A 22220-nucleotide genomic window follows, 5' to 3' on the forward strand; every position below is an offset into this window, starting at 1 on the left:
CTTAGAGAGGCAGTCTCTCAGAAGTAAAGATGGGCAGAGGTTCTCCGATCTGTGAAAGAGTGTTTAAAAAGATTGTGGAATACTTTAAAAACAATTTTTTTCAAAGTCAATTTGCAAAGGCTTTTCAAATCTCATCAAGTGTATAACATCATTAAAAGATTCAGAGAAACTGGAGAAATCACTGTGCGTAAGGGACAATGCCGAAGACCTTTATTGGATGCCCGTGGTCTTCGGGCCCTTAGACGACACTGCATAAATCATTGGCATGATTGTGTCAATGACATTACTAAATGGGCCCAGGAATACTTCCAGAAACCACTGTAGGTAAACACAATCCGCCATGCCATCTGCAGATGCCAAGTAAAACTCTATCATGCAAAAAGGCAGCCATATGTGAACATGGTCCAGAAGCACCGTTGTGTCCTGTGGGCCAAGGCTTATTTAAAATGGATTATTTTAAAGTGGAACAGTGTTCTATGGTCCAACGAGTCCAAATTTGACATTCTTGTTGGCAATCACGGACACAGTGTCCTCCTGGGCAAAAGAGGAGGGAGACCTTCCATTGTGTTATCAGCGTTCAGTTCAAAAGCCAGCATCTCTGATGGTATGGGCAACTTGCATGTTTTGGAAGGCCCTATGAATGCTGAAAGGTATATAAATGTGAAATTAGCTAAAATAATGGACACAAGTGTAACATTTCTCCATTTAAACATGTGTCATGTTATCAATGCTCTATTGTGAATAAAATATTGGCTCATGTGATTTGAAACTCTTTTAGTTTTCATTTCATTCAAATGAAAAAAAAAGTCCCAATTTTTCCGGAATTTGGGTCGTATAAAGACAGTTTATACACTGTATATTTACTCAGTACAGCATGTTATCAATCCTCATATTTGATTACTGTTTGTTAAAGAAGGGAGAAAAGAAGATTGCATTTTAGATAAATTAAAGAAGGCACCATTAGGATTAGACTGGGAAACTAGTGTCATTGGTTGACATGAAACATCTCTCCCACCCACGACAAGCTTTTCAAAAGAACTGTATTTGAATATACCTCTTAATCCATCTGATTCCAGTTTTCATTGTCCTGAATCACTGCTGTTCTCTAGACAGGGATTATGCTCAATCCGTCAGGCAGGAAATGTGTGTGCGTGCGTGTGTGTGCGTAAGAAAGACTAAAGAGAGACAGTGGGAACAGCACGGCCATAGTTCGTCGCAGATCGATCGTTTCGCAGATTGACCAAGTAGTGACACGATTTTTTATCATTCTAACATGTTTCTTATATGTGATAGTGTACTATTGGTTAATTGTCAAATGTGTTTTAAATAACTTGCTTTGTTATGTCAAAACCAATAACTCATCTGCTTCTGAAAGTGCAGCCTACCAGCGAAACAGAGACACACTGCCAGGAAAAGCTGAAAAAAAAGGGGGGGGGGGGGGGGGGGGGGGGGGGGGAATGAAAACAAATCGGGGAAAAAAGCAAAATTATGTTTTTTAATAAAGTAATACATTTCCCCAAAATGTCATCCAGGGCCATGACGAGTGCATATCTCGATTAATAACTGATGTCATCTTTCTCTTTCTCTCACTGCCACACGCACGAAGGCACACGCACGCACACTCCTCCCTCTTCCGCTTGCGCTCTTCTCTTATCGACATCCTCAGCCCCGCTTCAAATCGTGTCCTGCGAGACATGGCACCAAACTGACGCATCCATGGAGCGCTCCGTTCTCTCGCAACATCCTCAACGCAAACGAACTTCTCCGTCTGAAGTAGTCTTAATATAGAAAACAACAATCAGCCTCAATATAGCGTACTGTCAACGTCTCCAACGAGTCGACAATCAATTTCCATCGTTGTGACTTTGCAACATCTCTGTCTTCTCTTCCCGTTCTCTTCGCTGCCATAGTCCGGGTTTCCTGGAACACTTTTACCGTGAAAACGTTTCCATGGATGGGATAGCTGTTGGCGGGATGCTCGATCCCGTCCGGGTACAAGGTCGCCCGCCACAAGTGATGCTGAACCAGCGAAAGATCAAAGCAAGGCGGAAAAAACGAAAGGAGTTGTTCGGTATACAGATGTGTTTCATTGGGGTACTGCTAGCGCTTGTTACGGGGCTGTCATGTTTGACAGATAAAGCAGGTGAGTAATATTAGTCGTAACGCTCGTAACATGCGCTTTACCAAGAAGGGGAATGTTGTATCCGTGTTAATGATGCAATGACGCTTGACTAACACACCTGTAGTTGAGTGGCATAAACAAGAATGAGTTGAATTTCTTTTTTATAGGAACGCAACAAGTTCAAATGTTTCTTTTTCGACTGTTCAGTCTTCAGTGTGACCACCCGAAATAGCACCCGTATAAACCATGGTTCTGGCTCAAAAAATAATTTACAAAAACATTTGTTTCCATGGCTCGGGAGCGAGTGCTTGGAACATCTGCACTCAATATAATTCTGAAGTTGGTAGTGTCAGTCGCCGCACAGTTGCTTGAATATTAGACTGAAGTCGTTTAAACCGCTTAAAAATGCCTATGCGGAAAAGTAACCTATTATACACGCAAACAGCCTATTGAAAAAGAAAGCTACTAAACTTTGACTCGTGTCTGCTAAGAACTGTATTCTGACTAGTGCAGAATGAGAAGGGAGGGGGTACTGTCTTCACTGTAACTATTGCAACGAATCAGTACTGGATATAGACAACTCCCACAAGCACAAGTCGTGTGACTGACTCCAACAATTTAATAATAAACATTTCTGTATAGAAACTATGCATATTGAATACTATTCCTTTCAAGCTTGTATCTGAAAAGGTCACATTTGTTTCTTTTCTGGAATCGGTGAGCTTAAGGTAGCATTAAGGAGGCTGCTTGCAGTGCAGTTGCAGTGTAGGCAGGCAGGCAGATACTTTATTCCAGAGGAACAATTTGTTTTTTTTCTCTGTCTCTTCCTCTCTGTTTTCTTCCTCTCTGTCTCTCTGTCTCTCTCTGTCTCTCTCTCTCGCTCTCTCTGTCAATGCTATACCTGCAGTCACATCAGTAACCATTCATCTCTGGAATGTACTGAAGTCGTGTGTCTGAGTCTCAATATGAGCACCCACCCATTTATCCTGGTGGATTTCACCAACCTCTTCCCTACCTTTGTCTGTTTTCAATTCCATCTGGTCATATTTGTCTGAACCCCCCCCCACCACCACCACCCCCACCTCCACCACCACCCTTTTAAAAACAAAGAAATATAATAATTACACTCAAGGACTGACAATGGAGAGATTATAAGTGTGTGAGCAGACACATTCCCAGAATCCTCTTGTACCACGCATTAGACTATGCCACTTTGGCCTACCATTATCCTTCTAGGAAACATCAGCAGCAAATCTAAAAGACAACCCGTCCGAGACGAATGGACATTGTCGATGTATGGAATGTCATATGGGCACTAATGGGCACCAGCTATGGTCGCGTAGATTATCCCATTGCATAACGTGGTTGTGGTCTCTCTGTTGGTACGCCAATATGGGATTTTTTTTGCACAAGAGCAAAAGTGGACAGCGGAGCACTTTGCACTCGGAGGCTCCAGGGCTTTAAGAACAGGGTCACCCCCCCCCCCCTCTCTCTCCCCCCCCCCTTCTCCCCCCCCCCCCCTTCCCCCCCTGGGTTGAATAGAAAGGTAAAGGGTAAAGTGAAAGAAAGATGAAGCAGAGCGGCGAGAGAGGGAGTGGAAAAGAAGGGACGAGATAAAGTGAGAAAGAAGGGGATGGAGAGCGCAGATTGCCTGTCACGGCAAGGAGTCTCTGAGGTGACTATCTCCGTCTGTCCACATTCATCGTTTGTTAGTTCGACGTCTCAATCTGAAACTTTCCGTCTCTCTGTCACTCCATCACTTACTGCGTCGTTCTCCCCGACTGCAAGCATGCGGCCGCATGCACTCGCACGATGCTCTCTGAGACTGCATTCAGCTGCATCTGGGTCAGGCTGTTTGAACAGAGAGCTTCCTTCCAGTCTGAAACTGCTTGAGTGCAGACGCCAACATAGTCTCTCTCTCTCTCCTCCCCTCTCCTTCTCTCGCTCAGTCACTGAAATTCTCGCTTCCTCTTGCTCTCTTCCTGTGCCTCCGCACATGTCTCCTCTCTCCCTCCACCGTTTGCGTTGTTATATTGTTTCATTACGTTATGTCTCTCCAGGTTCGTTCTTACATCTCTCTCTCTCTCTGTTTCTTTCCTAGCTGTCTCTCTTTTTCACTTTCCCATTTGTCTCTTTCTTGCTGTCTGTCTTCATCTCTCTTTCCCCCCCATCGCCGTCTTTTCTTGCTATCTCTTTCTTGCCGTCTCTCTCGCTGTCTCTCCATCTTTTCTCTCTTTTTTTTCAATTCCCATCAGTTGTAACTAATCCTGAAGATTTCCTCATCTGTTGTTCTCTCACAGCCTTGTCTCTTGTTTGTTGATTAATTTATTTGTTGTTTATCCGCTTGCGTGGAACAGAGTCTTTTCATCCCCTGACCAGGTGCGCCCGGCTAGCCCCATCACCCAAACAACCACCCACAATGCACTTCTTCTCATCAGTCAAATGGAAGCTGTGATGTCAGGCAATGTTCTAGACAGGTAAATCATGGATAACTAAGATGATTTACCTTGTTGTACCTGATAAACAAGGACAGCAAAGCAGAACGAGAGAGAAAGCTGTTGAATTAAATATAGGACTGGGCCACAAAGTAACATGTATTTGATTTTAGAGAACCATATTGAGATTGTGGTGCATATTCATCCCGGCAGTATGCTTTTTCACTTCCTCTATCCCCCCTCTCTTTTTTTCTCTCTCGCGCCCTCTTCCTCTGTTTTAGTTCCCTTTCCTTGCGGTGTTCCGTATGCACTGTTTCCGCCTTTCGTTAGGGATGCCTGCAGAGTGACACCCAGAGAGGAGGTGGAATAATAGGACAGACTAGTGCATATGTGTGTGTATGCTTGTATGTGTGTGTAAGTAGGTGTGTGAAGTGTGTGTACGAGAGATGGATCCACCTGTTCCCCAGTGAAAACAGCAGGCTCTTTGCTGCTCCTGTATGTTGACTACCTCATTCATCATACATGTCAAACTGCCTCAAGATGCCCTCCCCCCCCCCCCCCCTCTCTCTCTCTCTCTCTCTCTCTATCTTTCTTTCTCTCTCTCTCTCTCTCTCTCTCTCTCTCTCTCTCTCTCTCTCTCTCTCTCTCTGAAGCACATTATCTGAGCTAGTTTTACACAGCAAAGCGGGAGAAGGGGAAAAGAGTGTATTACTGTATGAGACTATTTAACCTGTGTTTCTGTACCATAGCACCATATATATAGTCAGCTGAAAAAACAGCTGACGTTGTTAGATGCTTGAGGCTCAATCTTTGGACGTGTGGGTTCATTATTTTGTCATAGAATAATGGGTATTACAGTATCACAGCTGGGGTCCCAGATCCCCCCCCACACACACACACATACACTTACAGTACACACGCACATACACACACCTACACGCCTATACTTACAGACACACATCCCACAGTCCAGAGATATGATCATTGACTATTCTCTTTGAAACATGAAAGGAACAGGTTGTATTTGATTTGTTCTTGTTTGACCATATAAAATAAACCGATAGAACCAATCACAGTAAAGAACAGTACCATCATTTTTTTGTTTGAATGCCATGTAGGGTTTTATAATGATAATGCAATAAAAACAAAGGTTCTCAATCTAAAGGAACACTGTGCTGTGTAGTAAAGATAACGTAAGTAGTGTAGTAAAGTGAAAATAATAATGATTCATTTAGCAAATTAGTTAAATGAGTTACAAGCCAAACATAAAAGTTGACATTTTACTTACTCTACCATTATAGGAGATCAGAGAGAGGCAGAGAGAGAGAGCGAGGACAGACCTCAAGGCCCTAATACCGAGGGAGAGAGAGACACTCTGCTTCTACACTTCCAGAAAGACGTATAAGAATGAAAATTTGTGTTTTTTACTTGACGAATCAATTGCATGACCAGATCCCAATTTGATACCACAATATATATGAGTATGCACAACAACCGATGCAAAAAGCGGTCTCAGCACGACGCATACAAATATTGTAAATTCACTGTAGAGAATGGCAGGCTAACCACCTCCAGCAAATCCAGTCTTTAGAATTTGAGAGTCGAGGACAGGTTATCTCCCCGCTTACACGGTTTGTGTTCTAGATTTTACAAGCTCAGATTCTATTAAAGTTTTACTTAAATATGTGCGTGTTTTATGACACTTTTCCAGAGCATGTTTTATGATACTTTTCCATGTACACAACCCATGCAGTAAATATTACAGGGGGGTGTTTAAACATTATTGACGCCCAGGTTTACTGGTGGCCAGCTTGTCCAGTCGGTTATTACCGGTTGGTTGCCCGGGCTTTGAAGGAATCTAGATTGGAAATGGTTTATGACCTTATGGTTCATTGAGTGGTCATTTTTGGACACCATGGTTACACCACTTGCCTCAGAGCATCTGGGAAGGATGTTTTCATGTTTGTTGTCTTTAATTCTTATAGTATTTCTGATATCAAATTCTTTACATGAATCCTCTCACATACATATACACACATGCACACACACCATCTGCTCGACAGAAATCACCATCAAGCTCTTTTATGAGGCTGCAACAAGAGGCCTGTTGATTATAGAAGTCCCAGACTATTACTAATTCAACCCTGCATATGAATAATGAATACAGAGGGATGTGAATATAAGGAATATGCTGATTGCAGAGAGAGTTCATGGGAAAATGACAGTAGATTATGTTGGTTTACGCTCAGAAAGATGGTAGAGATTCTGGGTTGGCTACTGGTGCTCTGTTTGATTGTATGTTCCAATATTCCAAATATTCCAAATATTCCTATATGTTTAATGTATGCACCTCCCTGCCAAAGTAAATTCCTTGTTTGTGCAAACATTCATGGTGAATAAAATCCCCTTCTGATTCTGATTCCCCCCCTCTTCTGGGTATGTTGGCATTCAGGAAAATCTTATAATAGTAAACGTTTTTATGTATCTGACAGGTTCTGTGTTTGAGGTGTGTGCATGTGAGCATGTGTGTTCTTTGCTCTATTCCAAATCCTCTCATTATTAACCACCAGTTGACCAATTGGTGTCTTCAAACACTCATAGGGAGATAAAATAAGGATGTCAGTCTGTCAGTCTGTCAGTCTATCTGTGGGAAGACTTGCTCCAGTATGATGGATATGGGGGCATTGGGTCTATCTGGGAGTCTGTGATGCCATATTACATCCTACTGTGATTAAACACTCTGAGCTATTCTTCTCGCGATCCCCAAATACACCCTGACCAATTAATCACCATCACAATGCCCGTTTTAGAACACCGGCATGTATTCTGGGACCTTCCAAGAACCTGGGGGGGGGGGGGGGGGGGGGGGGGGGGGGGGTCCGTGGAGAGTGAGATGAGAGGGGAAGTCTCTCTCCATGTTCTCCTTAGTTTGAATCCTCTTATCACTCTTCTGTCCATGTCCTTTTTTCTTCTCCTGTTTCTTATCATTCAGTTCGAATTTGGCATTTGACTCTCCTCCCCTCTTGTCCTATCTTTAACAAGCACTCTTTAACAAGCACTCCTCAGCTTCAGCACACAGTCAGAGGGCAATACAACATGTGCTTTAGGTTTTGCTTCTTTGGAATGGCCAGCATGTATAGCTTTGACCACTCATTGCACCATAAAAGTCCTCATTACATGTAGAGGATGAGAAGGAAACGTCACTAGAGATCTTTCCTATAGACCAGAGAGATTCCAGGCTTCCTGTTCCCTTCCTGAGCCCTGAGATGTATGCTAAAGGACTACAACTACCAGTAAGACTTGAGTTCTTGGTGTTGCCCTTATAATGTCCTTGTGGCAGGATGGTTACTTTTTATCTTCTACTCTCTATCTACCTTGATGGTCTTTTGTTGGAGTGGGGAACTCTACGAAGTGGACCATTCTCACCTGCAGAAGGTCCCAGAGTTCAAGTGGGTCTCTGGCAGATGGTCTGAGTAGCGCTGACATTTCATGAGAAGAACAGGGAGGGACACTAATTGTGTCAACATGTATGTTACTATGTGACACAGTAATGTCACAGCCCCCTGGGTGAGATGGTCAAGGTTGGTTCACACTCCCCTAACTCCCCCTCACACTTACGCACAAAACAAACACCTCTCATCCCTTTCTCTCCCCCTTCCTCTCTCTATATCTATTTGGCAAAGTGATAGAAGCCAGACAATGGAAGACTCTCGAGTCTTCAGCAGTCATTAGCCCCAGAGCCTTTGTTCGCTTGAACAATGAAAACACTATCACAGAGCTATTCACCTGCACTTGGAGGACCAATGGAACCATTTAGCCTTTTAATTACTCGGCGTCGATTCATCATGCTCTCGTCTTGGGGTGAAATTAAATGTGTTTCTGCGTGAGTTTGTGTGTCTGCTAGTGTGGTGTGAAACGTGTGTGTATGTGTGTGTGTGTGTGATTTGCTCATTTCACAGCAGAGCTTTCTCAATGAAAAGACCAATTAGCTAACGATATTCATCTTCTCAATAGGGGGTGATGAGAGAGAGGCCTCTCCTGATCTCCAGGCTGGTGCAAATTATGGGATGTAAGATACACATGGCTGATGGTCACGCATGCTTTACTCAAAGTACAAAAATGTAAGACACACACCATCAACACACCATGCATATTGAAGTATATTTTGAGAATTGCTCTTGGTTTTCTGAAGTCATTTTTCTACTTTGGCTGCTTTTAGTGTAAAGTCAAGGGATGAAAGAGTTTCTGAAATTCCCTTTTGGATAAACAAGTTTTTATCGTCTGGCAATTGACAATCCTCTGTATGTAGATCTGGCAGGGAGTGTGTGAGGACATGTTTTGGACAGAGCTTGCAGAATAAGGGAAAACTATGTAACTATTGTGTCACATTACGAATTTTTTTATTTTATCAATAGATTGTGTACACTGTGGCATGGTTTGCGTTTAAGTAAGAATAAACATGGGGATGGGTGACCTTATTGGGAATGAGATCTCCCTCAGGATAAAGGGAGAGGTGTGAAAAGCTTCCTGGAGGTTATGAGCTGGAAGTGTCATCTTATGGCCATCAGTCATTGCGATTGAACTTGGATTGGAGTTGGCTGTGAAATGTTGCTAAATGCATGTGATGCACGCGTGCACACGCACGTATGTACAAAACAGCAACGCAATCACACACACTCTCGCACATTCTCACACGGTCACCAAAGAATCAATGCAACAGTTTTAAAAGAATGTAGTCATACAACCGCAATTGTCCACTGGCCTGTGGACCGTGACTGAATTAATCTAACATCATCTTGAGTCCTTACTTACAATAATACATGTAATTAGATTAGTGCTTCAGCCAGGGAACTATGATGAAACAGGTTTAGGATCATCTGTTGACTCCATAAAAGGCCTGTTAGTCTTGACTGCTATACAGATTGTCATCTGTGGTTTGGAGCCAAAGCTCCCCAGTCAATAATTCAAGTCAAAAGAGAATTACTATTGGAAGTTAACTTCTATGTGTTGAGAGAGTGGTGGAAGTGGATGTGATGGAGAGAATGTGCACAAGAGCAATAACGAGAGATAGAAAGATAAAGCAACTGTGCATGACACCCACAGCAGATGCTGAGTCCATCTCCATCTGCCTCAAAGACTGTTAGCATGGCCCAGAAGGAGCTCCACAGGAGAGATGGAGATTTCACAGACCCTGCAGCCCACCAAACCCCTCCCCCGCTGGGACAACTCGATCCTGAAAGCCACCCTGTCCAGGGCATTCGAACGAGGATGAGTGAGAGATGGAGAGATGGGCGAGGGAAATTTGACAACCTGACAGCGCACTCTCACACGCTCACAGCATGTGAGGTGGATGACACTGGACGATAACGAGGTTATTAACAAGCCCCTTAAGCTGTCATACTCGTTAACCGCCAATTACCAACGCCCTCCAATGGACCTAGTTTTTATCAGCTATTGATCTTTTTTTAATATGTGTTCAGGCACATTTCTGGCCACCCTTAATGAAGTAATTGGAGGCGGAGGTGGTCCTCAGGACCCCCTGGGCTATTTTACATAAGGGAGTCCCTTGAGTCACTCAGCCCGCTTATGAACAAATGTATTTATTGATGGGGGAAATGAGCAGTCTCTTGATGATGAAAAGATGTGCAGTTTGTGGAAAAAACAACTGTGTGTGTGACTGTTTGGGTTAGAGATTTCTACAAGACCACATTACTATTACCTTTAGAGAGCTAAAAAGTATATTCAGGACCACAAATATAATCAAAGGCTTCTTGTAGATGGGTGTGACAATTACATTTATCTTACTCTGTCTGAGAACTGGGGGAGTCAAGAAAGCAAAGTAGACGATTGTTGGGTGACTTTTTGGAACACATCTCAATTTGATATACACAGTATACACAGGTTGAAGCTCAGCCTGAAGTCAGTGGAAAAGGTGCACAGAAGGATCTGGTGTCATGGTAACAACGATTGTCAGGAGGTAGACACCATCATTTCATTTGACCTTGATATGTACACTAACATCTTCCACAATCTACAGTCCAGTTTGTGTAACGCATACGCACAAGATATGTGTTGCAACACTGTATTCTGTACTACCTGTCTCTGGCCTGATTCTTCCCTCTCAAGGGACAGGGCTCTTGTTTACCTACAGTGGCCCATATGCGCACACACACACAAAACCCACATACACACACACACTTGCTGTTTCTAATGAAGATGAACTACCTGATTAGGTGTGACAGGAGGGAGGACTTGGACTGTTCTCCCTCCCCACTCCCCCCTCCCCTTTTCCCCCTCCATAACGACATTATGGGGTCATTTGGACCCATAGATCTATATTTACAATAGAATACGGTAAAGATTGTGTGTGTGTGTGTGTGTGTGTGTGTGAGTTCCCTTTCTGTAGCCCTGAACAGTTTGTCATGTGGGTTGTCTAAACCTCCCCCTGTGTATTGAAGCTCATTACATACACACACCACTGGCCTAGATTTATGCTGAGGAGAAGGCTGATGGGGGAACTCCAGTACATCCTTGCACGATAACCTGAAAACATTTGAGCACCACACACAGTACATTCGTTTGCTTACCCTGTACACACACACACATACAACACACGCATACAAAGATCCTTTAACAAGCATGTTGGCACATGAACATAAAAAGAGGCACACACAAATAGGTTCCTCACCAAACTGGGCATGCAACAAACATACACAATCACACAGACACACAACCACACAGACTACACCAAGGTTAGATATTTCTTTCCACAGTAGCCTTCCAGACTGTTACATGAAGAGTGATATTGTCCCTGATGGCATTCTTCATTAAAAACACAACAAAACCTTCAGTTACGTAACCTGGGTGACTCACGGTTGTCTTAGTAATAGCACTACAGTTCTCCACCTGAGGACTCCTGACGAAAGACTGGGCTTCTAAAGCATGATATCTGTAGTGTCTAAGCATGGCATCTATGTGCAGACTTCCCCAGGTCAGTTTTGCATGTATATCCCCCATGGAAAATCCAAAGCCTGGTTCCGTATTCTGATCTGGATCTGCAGCATGTGGGCTTTCCTGGAGGGTCTCATATTCATCTGTGTTTACTTACTCATGCCAGACATCGAACAACCATAACATCTACACAGCCTCTACCAATGAGAGAAATGTGTTGTTCACTGTGCAATATTTATGTGAAAGCAATGTTGGTTGCTCTGTGTGTGTGCGTGTGTTTCAGTGTGTGGTATACATGTCGTCTTTTTACTCCGTGTTCACATCACCGCCTCTCTCTCTCGTCTCGACAGTTACTGTACTTTCCTGTGTACGTCATGTCTCCATAGTAACTCAAGCTTGTGGATGAATTCGGGCTCATTGAACAGCGCTTACTACTAAACATAGAACCACAAGAGATCTCATGATGTGTGTGTGTTCGGATTTGTGTGTAATTGATGGGTCAGACTGTCGGTCTGTTTGGTTTTGGAAATGCGATTTTGGATTTGAGCCTAATGTGTATGTGTGTGTTTGTGTCTGGTTTTGTGTGTTTGGTCCTGTATTTGAACGCTTGTGTGTGAAATTCAGTTTTTGTGTGTATAATGCTTCCGTGTGTGTGTGTGTGTGTGCTGCGTCTGTGTGTGTGTTCATGGATGACAGGTAAAAACCATGTACATGTACTTAGGTGACTTAGAGCTGTCAAACCACGACCCACAATGAGTGTGTAAATGTGTGTGTGTGTTGACGCAGTGACTCTCTAGTCTGTAATGGTGGCCGGTCAAGTAGAACCCCTCTCAACCGACACCAGGCTGTGTCTGGCCAGCCACAGCCCTCCTCCAACTGAGACGACTTCTCCTGAGCATTCGCGGAGAGGGAGAGGAGAATGAAAGACAAATTCCGAGAGGGAGAAAGAGGTCACAGTGGGGCGTCTTGAGTGTCTGCTCCCATCTATTGCTGTCAGTAGTCCTGCACACACAAACACAGCTGAACATAAGCATCAGCTTAGGGGAAGATCAAGACCAGGACGACAGGATGTGTCACAACAATGTAAGCTTTACGTACGTATATGGGCAAACTGACATGCTTTAAGAAGGACCACCACAGGAGTCTTGTTGTGTATGAGTCAGCAATTATCTGGAACATGTAATACATCAAGTATTTGTTATGAGTACAACATCTACATAGTACTTAAAAACATACTTTGGCCAGCATGGTTTGCGTCAAAGGGCTCTCTCCATTCAAACAGTTGAACAAAGAGAGTGCTTTTACTTCCCATTTTCATAAATACAGTTGTGGCTATTTATAGTTTGGCGGCTCGCAGCCGTAAGTCAGGGCCTGTTGCATCGTGGGAGCTGAGATGAGTTCCAGGCGGGTGTTTGAGGATACCGTGACCCAGATGACTGAGCTGCCGGAATGATCACCCAGGGCTTACAAAGCATGCTGGGAATTGTGTTGCCGTAGGAACACGCTCCCTGTGATGTCACAACAGCTATGTTTCAGCCGGAGAATATGTTTCTCCTTTTTATGTAAGAGCTCGTCTTTGGAAGGCTTTTGGAAAGAGTGTACAGTGGCTTTTATGACAAAGTAGTCAACGTGCTGATGAAGCTTCCTGGGCGGTTAGAACCGGACTCCCACGGTGAAGTGAAAAACAGGAAGGAGGCACCATACATTTGCCACTCTGGTCCTACTGTATATGACGAGGCCCGTGTGACATTTATATTCAGACTGATACATTCCATATACCTCTGTGCACCCGCTGACTCTGAGCCTAACAGTTAACGTGTGCTTGTAAACATGCTGAACCTCAACGGATGATTCGGGGGTATTTTTGGACATGCAGTGTTGTTCATTGTACAATTCTTTGGGAAATGACGTCACATGTGTATGGGACTAGAAAATAAGAACCATCGCTGCTTTGAATTTTTCCATGTGAAAATTGGGCTGGAAATATTGACGAGTAGCGTACTGTATATGATGTCATCAGTCTTGTTAGATTTTAGTGTCTGCTGTTGTACTCGATGCCATGGACTGAACCTTGAACAAGTATGTTTTCCTCCCCCTGTCAAGGTTACGACATGTCCAGCCACGCCACTGAGGAGGAAGAGAGGTGGGGCAGTCGTCGACTACTGCAGGTCTCCTACGACAATGAGACAGAGCCCCCTTCCAAAAACTGCACTGAACCAGGTAAGACTGGCACAAACCTGGTCTCAATCACTGTTCTTTACCCTCTCCCTAAGTCTCCCTGAACTTTAGCAGTCCATGCTTTGAAATTGATTTTGGGAAGTTCAGAAGAGGAAAGTTGGAAGCTATAAAGGAGTAATGTTTCTATGTTTATATTACATTTCTCAGGTTGCCAGATGAACTGACAGGTTGCCATATTGAGTCATTCTCTAAATCTGTAACAGTGACATCAGGACTACATCAATGTTAAAACATCCTTTCAGAAGCAGGGTCCTGAAACGCTTCTCTTAGGCCAGGGAAAGGTGTCTTAAGTCAAACCTGACGATAAGTTCAATCAATTTGATTGGATCACTTGTGTCATTCAGCAGTATCCCATTGAGCTTCAGTCACAAAGTTAGGGAGCATGTGGGGCTTTCCGTTCCAAATGTGACATGGTGAAGACGTGGAAATGTTTGTCTGTGACTGACGTGCCAAAAGGCTACGCGACAAGTTCTGAAACAGCTGTGTGAAGGGACCAATGGATAATTTTGAATAAAAATGCTGGGCCAACCAGTAACTGCCATCTAACTCATGTAGTAGTGCATCAGTGTTCAGCTGTAGCTGCAGTGTGTGCTTGTTCGTTGAAGAGTTCAGCTGGCTATGAAACATTAGGCTTTCAAATCAAATCAGCTTGCAAGAAGCCGTGAATGGTTGAAAATGAATGAAATGAGTAAACCATCTAAGAAAAGAGTGAATGGGAGCCTATGGGCCAAATGGAGGGATTCCCGGAAGAGTGACAGAGCGAGAGAGAGCGCACTGGTGTGGAGATGAGAGTCAGAAAACGGGAGGACTTCAGAGAAGTAAAGAAGAGATAACGAATAAACAGATAAAGAAAACCCAGAGGGAGTGCAGTCTGTATTCTGCTTTGGCTGTCTGCAAAAGCTTCTGGACCACAGAGGGCATAGGAGGGTGTGTATGTGTGTTTGTGTGTATGTTTGTGAAGATGCTCCGAGCTGTAAGCACGGGCACTCGTCCGTAGATGTCGGATTTTTTCCGTGGGCTAGTGTGTTTTCTCTCTGCCTGGTACTGCTGGAGTGTTTTCCATGTGGGGTCCCGTTGCTTTACAAGGCTGCCACTCTGCCAAGCATGCTCTTGATCTCATTGTAAATTCTCCACTCCCCAAAAATCACCCCTGTGTGGACACACATACACACGCACACGCACACACACACTCGCTAACACACACACATATGCACACACACACACTCTGGTGAACACACACCAACACACAGACGGGCACCACACGCACATTCTCCCCCTCTGTTTATATCCCTCTCTCTCTATTTGGTAGTTATCATTTAGCTTGCTTGAGGGAGTTATATTTAGACAGAAATACCTAATAGCCTGTTTCCGTTTAATCACGCGTTGCCTCCTGAAACACAGTAATTATTTTAATAGGCATCATCCCTTCCTTTCCGCACCCAAGAGCCTCGTCTGACGACATGCTTTCTTGCAATTTCATTCATTTGCTCTTCCCTCCCACTGTCCATCTCTCCATCTCTTCCAGTTCTTAATGAAGGATTAGGAGACACACGCAGTTCCTAGTAAGTGGTCATTACTACTGGTCCGCCAATGACAAAGACCTCACCATCTATCAAGCCTTACTCATGTGAGGACACAAACTCTGATCTCATAATGGAGGGCTTGGTTCAGAAACAACAGCCATACAATTGGTGGAACGGTGGCGGTAGACACATGGAAAAACCAATGACAAACTGCCACTGGTCAGTCCATTCAACTTTTCACATGGAGAAAGCTCAATTCAACCAGCTCGCAAACTAGCTGTCTTTAGACCCTCACATGTCTGAATCCCTTGATTCAGTTAGTTCGAATGTTGAGGACTACGGTCATCTATCTTATGTTGGAGATGTGGAGTCTAGCCCAGTGAGACTGTCTTCATGTCCGTCCCCACACACACACACAGAACACATGCGTAGGCCGTAATCATAATACATATTGCGGGGGACACATCCCCCCCCAATATTCAAATCTGGTCAAAACGTCCCCCCCAATATATTGATATAAAAATATAAATTTGCTACGCTTCAACAGGCAGCCACGCACGCTGTCCGAAATTATCATTAAAAACAATTATTCGTCCCCCCCAATGTTCTCTCCATGGCTACGGCCTTGGTGCACACACATGCGTGCACACACACACACAAACAAACATACATTTCCTACAAAACACTTACATAAAGCTGGAAACTTTAGTAAACATTCTGAAATAGTTTTGTAAACTTGCTCTGGTTGGCAGTATTTGTTATTTACATACTCCATTAGCAGCCACTCAAAGATGCAGGGATTCTCCCTTCCACTTCCCTGTAGCTGCTGCCAGCTCTATCAATTGCCTCCTTTCCCTACTTGTCTTGTGACACACACACACACAATACTTATTCTATTTCTCTCCTACCTCTTTCTATGTCACGCCTGCGGTTTAATATACACACACGCACACACACACACACACTCCCATTCTACCTTCATTAAACAGGATAGCACTGTGGTCTCTCTGATTAGAGATAATCATGTTTACATTGTCCAGTTTCTACCCTCTCCTAATGCAGTGGAAACAAGAGGCACCACCTCATTAGTGAGTGTGCGGACGAGTGTGTGCGCGCGCGTCAGCTTGACAGTGTCTGTCTAAAGTGGTCCTCGTCTCCCTCTCCAAGAGTCACGACAACCGTGCCTTCCACATCCCCCAGTCCAGCGTGACTGAAGCACAGAACAAATAGCCAGCCTCCTCAATCCAGTGCACGCTGGCTGCATAGCTCTCCTGCTTTACGACCAGTAGCATCACACATAACAGGGTAACCGGCGTACGCCGGCTTCCCAGTAAGTCTCCCCTCTGTTCCGCGTGTGTTTCATCAATCATTCATGGGACTCTGTTTGTTTTCTGCCCCATGGTGCACCAGCCGGAGAGCAAACATGGATTGAAAGACACACAAGTCATGTTCTGCTCGCAGCATCAACCCCCCCCCCCCCCCCCCCCCCACCCGCCCAAGCTAACCCCGCCGTGGTTTCCAAACCACAAGAAATGATCATGTCCGTCACTGGGAGGACTCTGTGGAACACAAGCCTCAAGGGGGCACGTGAGCTTTAGGTGTGTGTGTGTGTCTCATCAGACTGTTTATGTATGCATGTGTTCTTGCTGTAAGTTGGTACGAGTGTTCTTGAACATGTTTTTAAGTGGGCTTTTTCATGCGTTTGTGTGTGTGTTTGCACGTACCGTCCCCTTCTTTTGCCTGAAGCGCATCTGTCACTCTGGGAGGCTCACTAAGCATGTCACAGCCTGGAGGCTGGGGGGGTGGGGGTGGGACGGGACGGAGGGGGGGCTCTTGTGTCACTTCCCATCGCATCACATCCTGCAAGGAGTCACACCAGCAGGAAATACAATGCCATAGACAGGAAAGACAAGCGGAGGGAGCAGGCAGCAACGGCAGAAGACAAATAGTTCTTCCCTATTGATTGGCCTAATTGTGTTGTGTTTATGTGCGTGTGCAATTGTGTGTTTTTCAAAGATATGTATTCCCTGAGCGCAGTGGCAACACACAGTGTCACTTTGCCTCTGTGTGAGTGTCTGTGTCAGTTGGGAAATGAGGCATTTTTACCACTCAACCCAACAGACTGTCGTTTTACCATCGACAAAGCGGACCACACAATGGCAGAGGTGGGCCACGTATGCGTGTGTGTTTGTGTTCGAGCGTATGTGACTGTGTGTTAGTGTGTGTGAATACGTTGAAAGGGATTAAGCACCTCTTTCAAGACCTCTGATGTCGCAGTGCGCTGAATAACGAATGAGCTCTTGTTTGTTTTCACAAACTCAAGGTTACTCAACCACGTCATCTTATTTAGGATTCCTGGGCATGATCTGTTATCGAACCACACCAATAAATCGCTTGTAACACAAACAAGCATACACGACACGTGCACGCATGCGCACACGGACCCGTGTCCTGCATTTAAAGCTTTACCTTTCGGTGAAAAATCTATTTCAATTGACTGTTAGTGGCCCTGCCTTGGATGAGAGAAAAATATCCATACCATCCCCTGTGAGATTCTGCTTGAAATTGCTCAATGAAACACAATCGGCCGACTGTGTGGATGTGGACCAGGGGCGTAGCCACGGGTAGGCCTGGGTAGGCACAGGCCTACCCAATTTGTTCTAATGCCTACCCAAAACCGAAAGTATGTCCGAAAAATTATGCACCGGGTGCACATCGCAAAGTAAATAAGCAAAAAAAAATAATGAAAAGATGCCTATCCGTATTTTTCTAGGCCTACCCAAACATATTTATCTGGCTACGCCCCTGATGTGGACAGTTTTGTATTGCACGTACCTGCACTTGGAGTTGAGGAAAGACAGTCTCCAATCTCTCAGATACACACACACCACCCTCCTCTTCCCCTACACTTGAGGAATGTGACATCACTGCCATGCAACCCTCTCCATCTTTCCACATTCTGTTAGCACATCTGTTTCTCTCGGCCCACGACTTGATCTCTATCACTCCTCATTCCTGACATGAACATGACCTACGGTGGAATAAGATACTCTCTCCTTCCTGGTCTCCTCTTCATTCCTCCGCTAAAGCCCTTGTCTATCGCGCCATAGAATTATGTACTTGATATCCTGTAAAAACTGTTAACAACAACTGAGTAAAGTGGAAGAGAGTTTGACTGGAGTGTATGATTGTTTGTATTGAGTAACCAAGCGAGGGGGAGTTAGTGCCATTCCACTGCCTGGACTAACCGGCAAATTCTGGCAGGTGCAATCGGAACCCTTGTTTGTTACCATGGCGACCTGGCCTGACTGTGGTCACTGGTCAGGGGAGTGTGTATTTGTGTCTGTATGTGTGTCTGTCTGTCTCTAGAATGTGTATTATGTGTGTGTTGGCAAGGCAGTTGCTGGACATGAAAAGATTTGATGTGAGAATGTATCTCTCTGGCCGAGGTTTAGTGCCAACTCTGCACGAGGCCAGCTATGCAGATTCCAGAGATGTTGGTGGAGCCTGGCTGCCTCTCCTCTTGTCTCTGCGTGCATCATGTCCACATTCCAGCACCTCCCGCCACTGCAGGGGATGTTTTCATCTCAACGCCTCAGTGTTGCAGGAGAGAGACAGAGCTGACACACTGGACATTGGGGGACAATGCGTACAGTTTCTCCTGAACTGTACGCTTCTCCTCATGCCTGTTGAGACCCGTCTCTGGTTGATCTTACAAATGTTTGTGCTCTCTGGGGACTCTCAGCCCACTGGCCTCTTAGTTCTTTTGGCTTCTTTGCTCTTTCCTTGGGTCTTTGTTTTTTTGGGGCTTTCCCAATACCAAATACTTTCTTTTTTTGCCAGTCTACATCCTTGTCATTCCTTCTTCATCCGATCTCTACTTCTTCCCTTCTTTCCTTTCTTTCTGGTGCTGTCTCGCTTTTCCAAGCCTGACTTAAGACAGCTGAACCCCCCCCCCCCCACACACACACACATACACACACACAAACACATCCCCACCTTCCACTTTTGTACCAATTTGGCTTATTTTCAGCTGGCCCCTTCAAGAATCCTCTCGCTCCAAATCGCCAGGGCCTCACATGCTGGTTTCCAAGGCAACTCGGCCCCTCGTATAGATGACGTCATCCCCTACCGTTGCCTCGTCGAACCCTGACGCTCAGTGGCCAGATTGCCGCGGTTACGTAATCCAGTGTTATCACCAAGAGTGGGATATGAAAAGAACTGGAGTGTAATCTAATCTGACATAGAGGAACATTAGTGGTTGTATGTGACAGGATTATTATTATTCCGCTATAGCACATCTGTTTATGCAGTGTGTCATATCTACATCTATCTAATGGGTTTGTGTGGGAACTTGCTGAATTCTCCTGAGCTTTATGTGAGAATGTAAGAGTCTAATGGTAAATGCCACTGATGTGTATTGTATGTGATGTCACCGGTTGCCGTGTGGACCTGATCTGGAGGTTTGACAGTGAGCAGGGAGCAGACAAACAAGGTTACACATACACACACACACACACTTGCACATGTTGGTGAGCACACACACAAGTGAGATGACGGATGTCTCTATGGCTGCTCACGCCTCCCACCACACACACAAACCTCCGTGTTTAGGTGCTGCCACACACTCTACTACACACACTCTGCCACACACACTCTGCCACACACTCTGCCACACACTCTGCCACACACACTCTGCCACACACTCTGCCACACACACTCTGCCACACACACTCTGCCACACACTCTGCCACACACTCTGCCACACACACTCTGCCACACACACTCTGCCACACACACTCTGCCACACACTCTGCCACACACTCTGCCACACACACTCTGCCACACACACTCTGCCACACACTCTGCCACACACACTCTGCCACACACTCTGCCACACACACTCTGCCACACACACTCTGCCACACACTCTGCCACACACACTCTGCCACACACTCTGCCACACACTCTGCCACACACTCTGCCACACACTCTGCCACACACACTCTGTCACACACACTCTGCCACACACACTCTGCCACACACTCTGCCCACACACTCTGCCACACACTCTGCCTACCCCGAGCCTGCAGGGGACTTCCTGATCCTGTGTGGGGAGCAGAGAGACGTCTCAGCGGTAGGGGGGGTGTTGGACTGAGGATGCATGCTTTCAAAAGAGAACACTGCTGAATTATGAACACTTACTTGAACAGAGTCTCCTGAGGACACTGTACTCTCCCTGTGTGTGTGTGTCTGTGTGTGTGTGTGTGTGTGTGTGTGTGTGTGTGTGTCTGTGTGTGTGTGTGTCTGTGTGTGTGTGTGTGTGTGTGTGTGTGTGTGTGTGTGGCGTGTGTGTGGCGTGTGTGTGGCGTGTGCACGTGTATTTGCACATATACATGCACATCCAAATCCTTTATCATTTTTGTCTCTCCACCTCACCCCCTGTTCAGCAAAGCATTACTGTTAATTAGCAGTGCTCTTTAAGCAGACAGTAAGTACCATCAAAAATAAATAAACCACCTTTCTGAGGTTATTAAATCATGGGCTACGGCATCATGATGGCGTTTGTGATCTTGGGACGAGCTGCTGGTGGTTACCTTGTACTGTGTGACCCTGCCGGCCGTTTACCCTCCTGAACACGCTCCAGTCATGCAGTCCATCCATCCATCCTCCAACTAGTCAATCAGTTGAACGTGATTCAAATTTGACCATCCCCCATACTGTACCATAGTTGCCTGATTGACGGAACATTGGCAGACAAGGTTCCAAGTGTAACAGACTGACTGAGGTTTGGTCCAGATACGTTCAGACTTGCCCAGTTGAATCCCAAAACAACACAGCCATATAACGTTGTTTTCTTTCCTTCTCTTCCTCCGTTTTTCTCTTTCTGCGTTGCTCTTTTCCCTCTGACTAGCACACAACCTTTCTTTTACGAGCATTCCACCTCCGTAAATGTGTTTGTAATTAAGCAGCAGGCTTACCGTCACACACACTCAGACACACACACACAAAGACACACACACACACAAAGACACACACACATTGAGGCGTAGTACAAACCCTTTTAAGTTTTCAGAAAGCAGTCCTATTTGGACCCTTGTGATGGCCAAGGTTTAAGTTAGGCTCCTCCACAGTCCTCCATAGCACCTCATTCTGCATGTGTGAGGTGCTCATGCAGTATACAGCGCATAGTCTTCATTAGCCAGAACAAGAAGCTGTCATGTTCTGTTGTTTCCATCCATCCAGGAGCCCCCCCCCCCCCCTTAGCTCCTCTCTCATGTCCCAGGTCAGCAGCGCGACCGGCGTGTCCTGATTTCTTGCGGCCCACGTTTGTTGGCGCTCTGATTAAATGCCAGTATTAGCATGTAACCTTTCACAGGATACTGCCCCCCCTTCTTACACACACACACTCCGTCCCCCCACACACACAGACACACTCTAACGACGACCCCCCCCAACCCAACCCCCTACCAGAGGAGGTATTTTCAAACAGGCAACCTGCTTCCAGACGTGCACACACACACACACACACACACACACACGTGCCTCTTGCACAGACTGACTCATGACTATTATGCCAGCTATCCAGGCCTCACACACCTTTGTCAGAAAATAGCCACGTTCTTATGAACATGACGTGTCAGCGGTACAAACCTCCTTGAAGACTGTGACACTGAAGCGTGTCGACTTGGCTCTGAGCCCATTCCAGGCAGTGGATGTATCGGATGGGAGCGAGAGGCTGGTGGCGGTAGCGACGCTGTTGACTTATCTCTATTTGTTTTCAATCCAATAGAATAACAATCGACTTTGATCGGATGTGTTCGATTGTGTATTGAAGGGAATGCCGTAGATGTCGAACCAGGCTTGTAGGCATTCTTTAAATCGAATCCACAAAGCTGCCTGTGGGATCTCGGGGGAAACTTCAGGATGAGTGTGCAGACAGATGATGGC

At 45.4% G+C, this 22220-nt stretch overlaps 1 protein-coding gene across 3 annotated transcripts in view; it reads left to right on the forward strand.

The window, feature by feature from the left end:
- The window catches only part of slc24a3 (solute carrier family 24 member 3), a 44912-nt gene that overhangs the window by 7275 nt on the left and 15417 nt on the right, over nt 1-22220 (forward strand). The window contains exons 1-2 of one of the 3 annotated variants that reach the window (XM_047030301.1): nt 1462-2143; nt 13612-13728. In XM_047030301.1, coding sequence (XP_046886257.1) covers nt 1951-2143; nt 13612-13728 — 310 coding nt within the window. In that variant the 5' untranslated portion in view covers nt 1462-1950. Of the gene's footprint in view, nt 1-1461; nt 2144-7921; nt 8679-13611; nt 13729-22220 lie in introns of those variants that run through there. The other 2 variants (XM_047030302.1, XM_047030303.1) reach the window with 2 other exon arrangements.

Source organism: Hypomesus transpacificus, chromosome 11 (genome assembly GCF_021917145.1).
Source record: "Hypomesus transpacificus isolate Combined female chromosome 11, fHypTra1, whole genome shotgun sequence".
NCBI classification, from domain to species: domain Eukaryota; kingdom Metazoa; phylum Chordata; class Actinopteri; order Osmeriformes; family Osmeridae; genus Hypomesus; species Hypomesus transpacificus.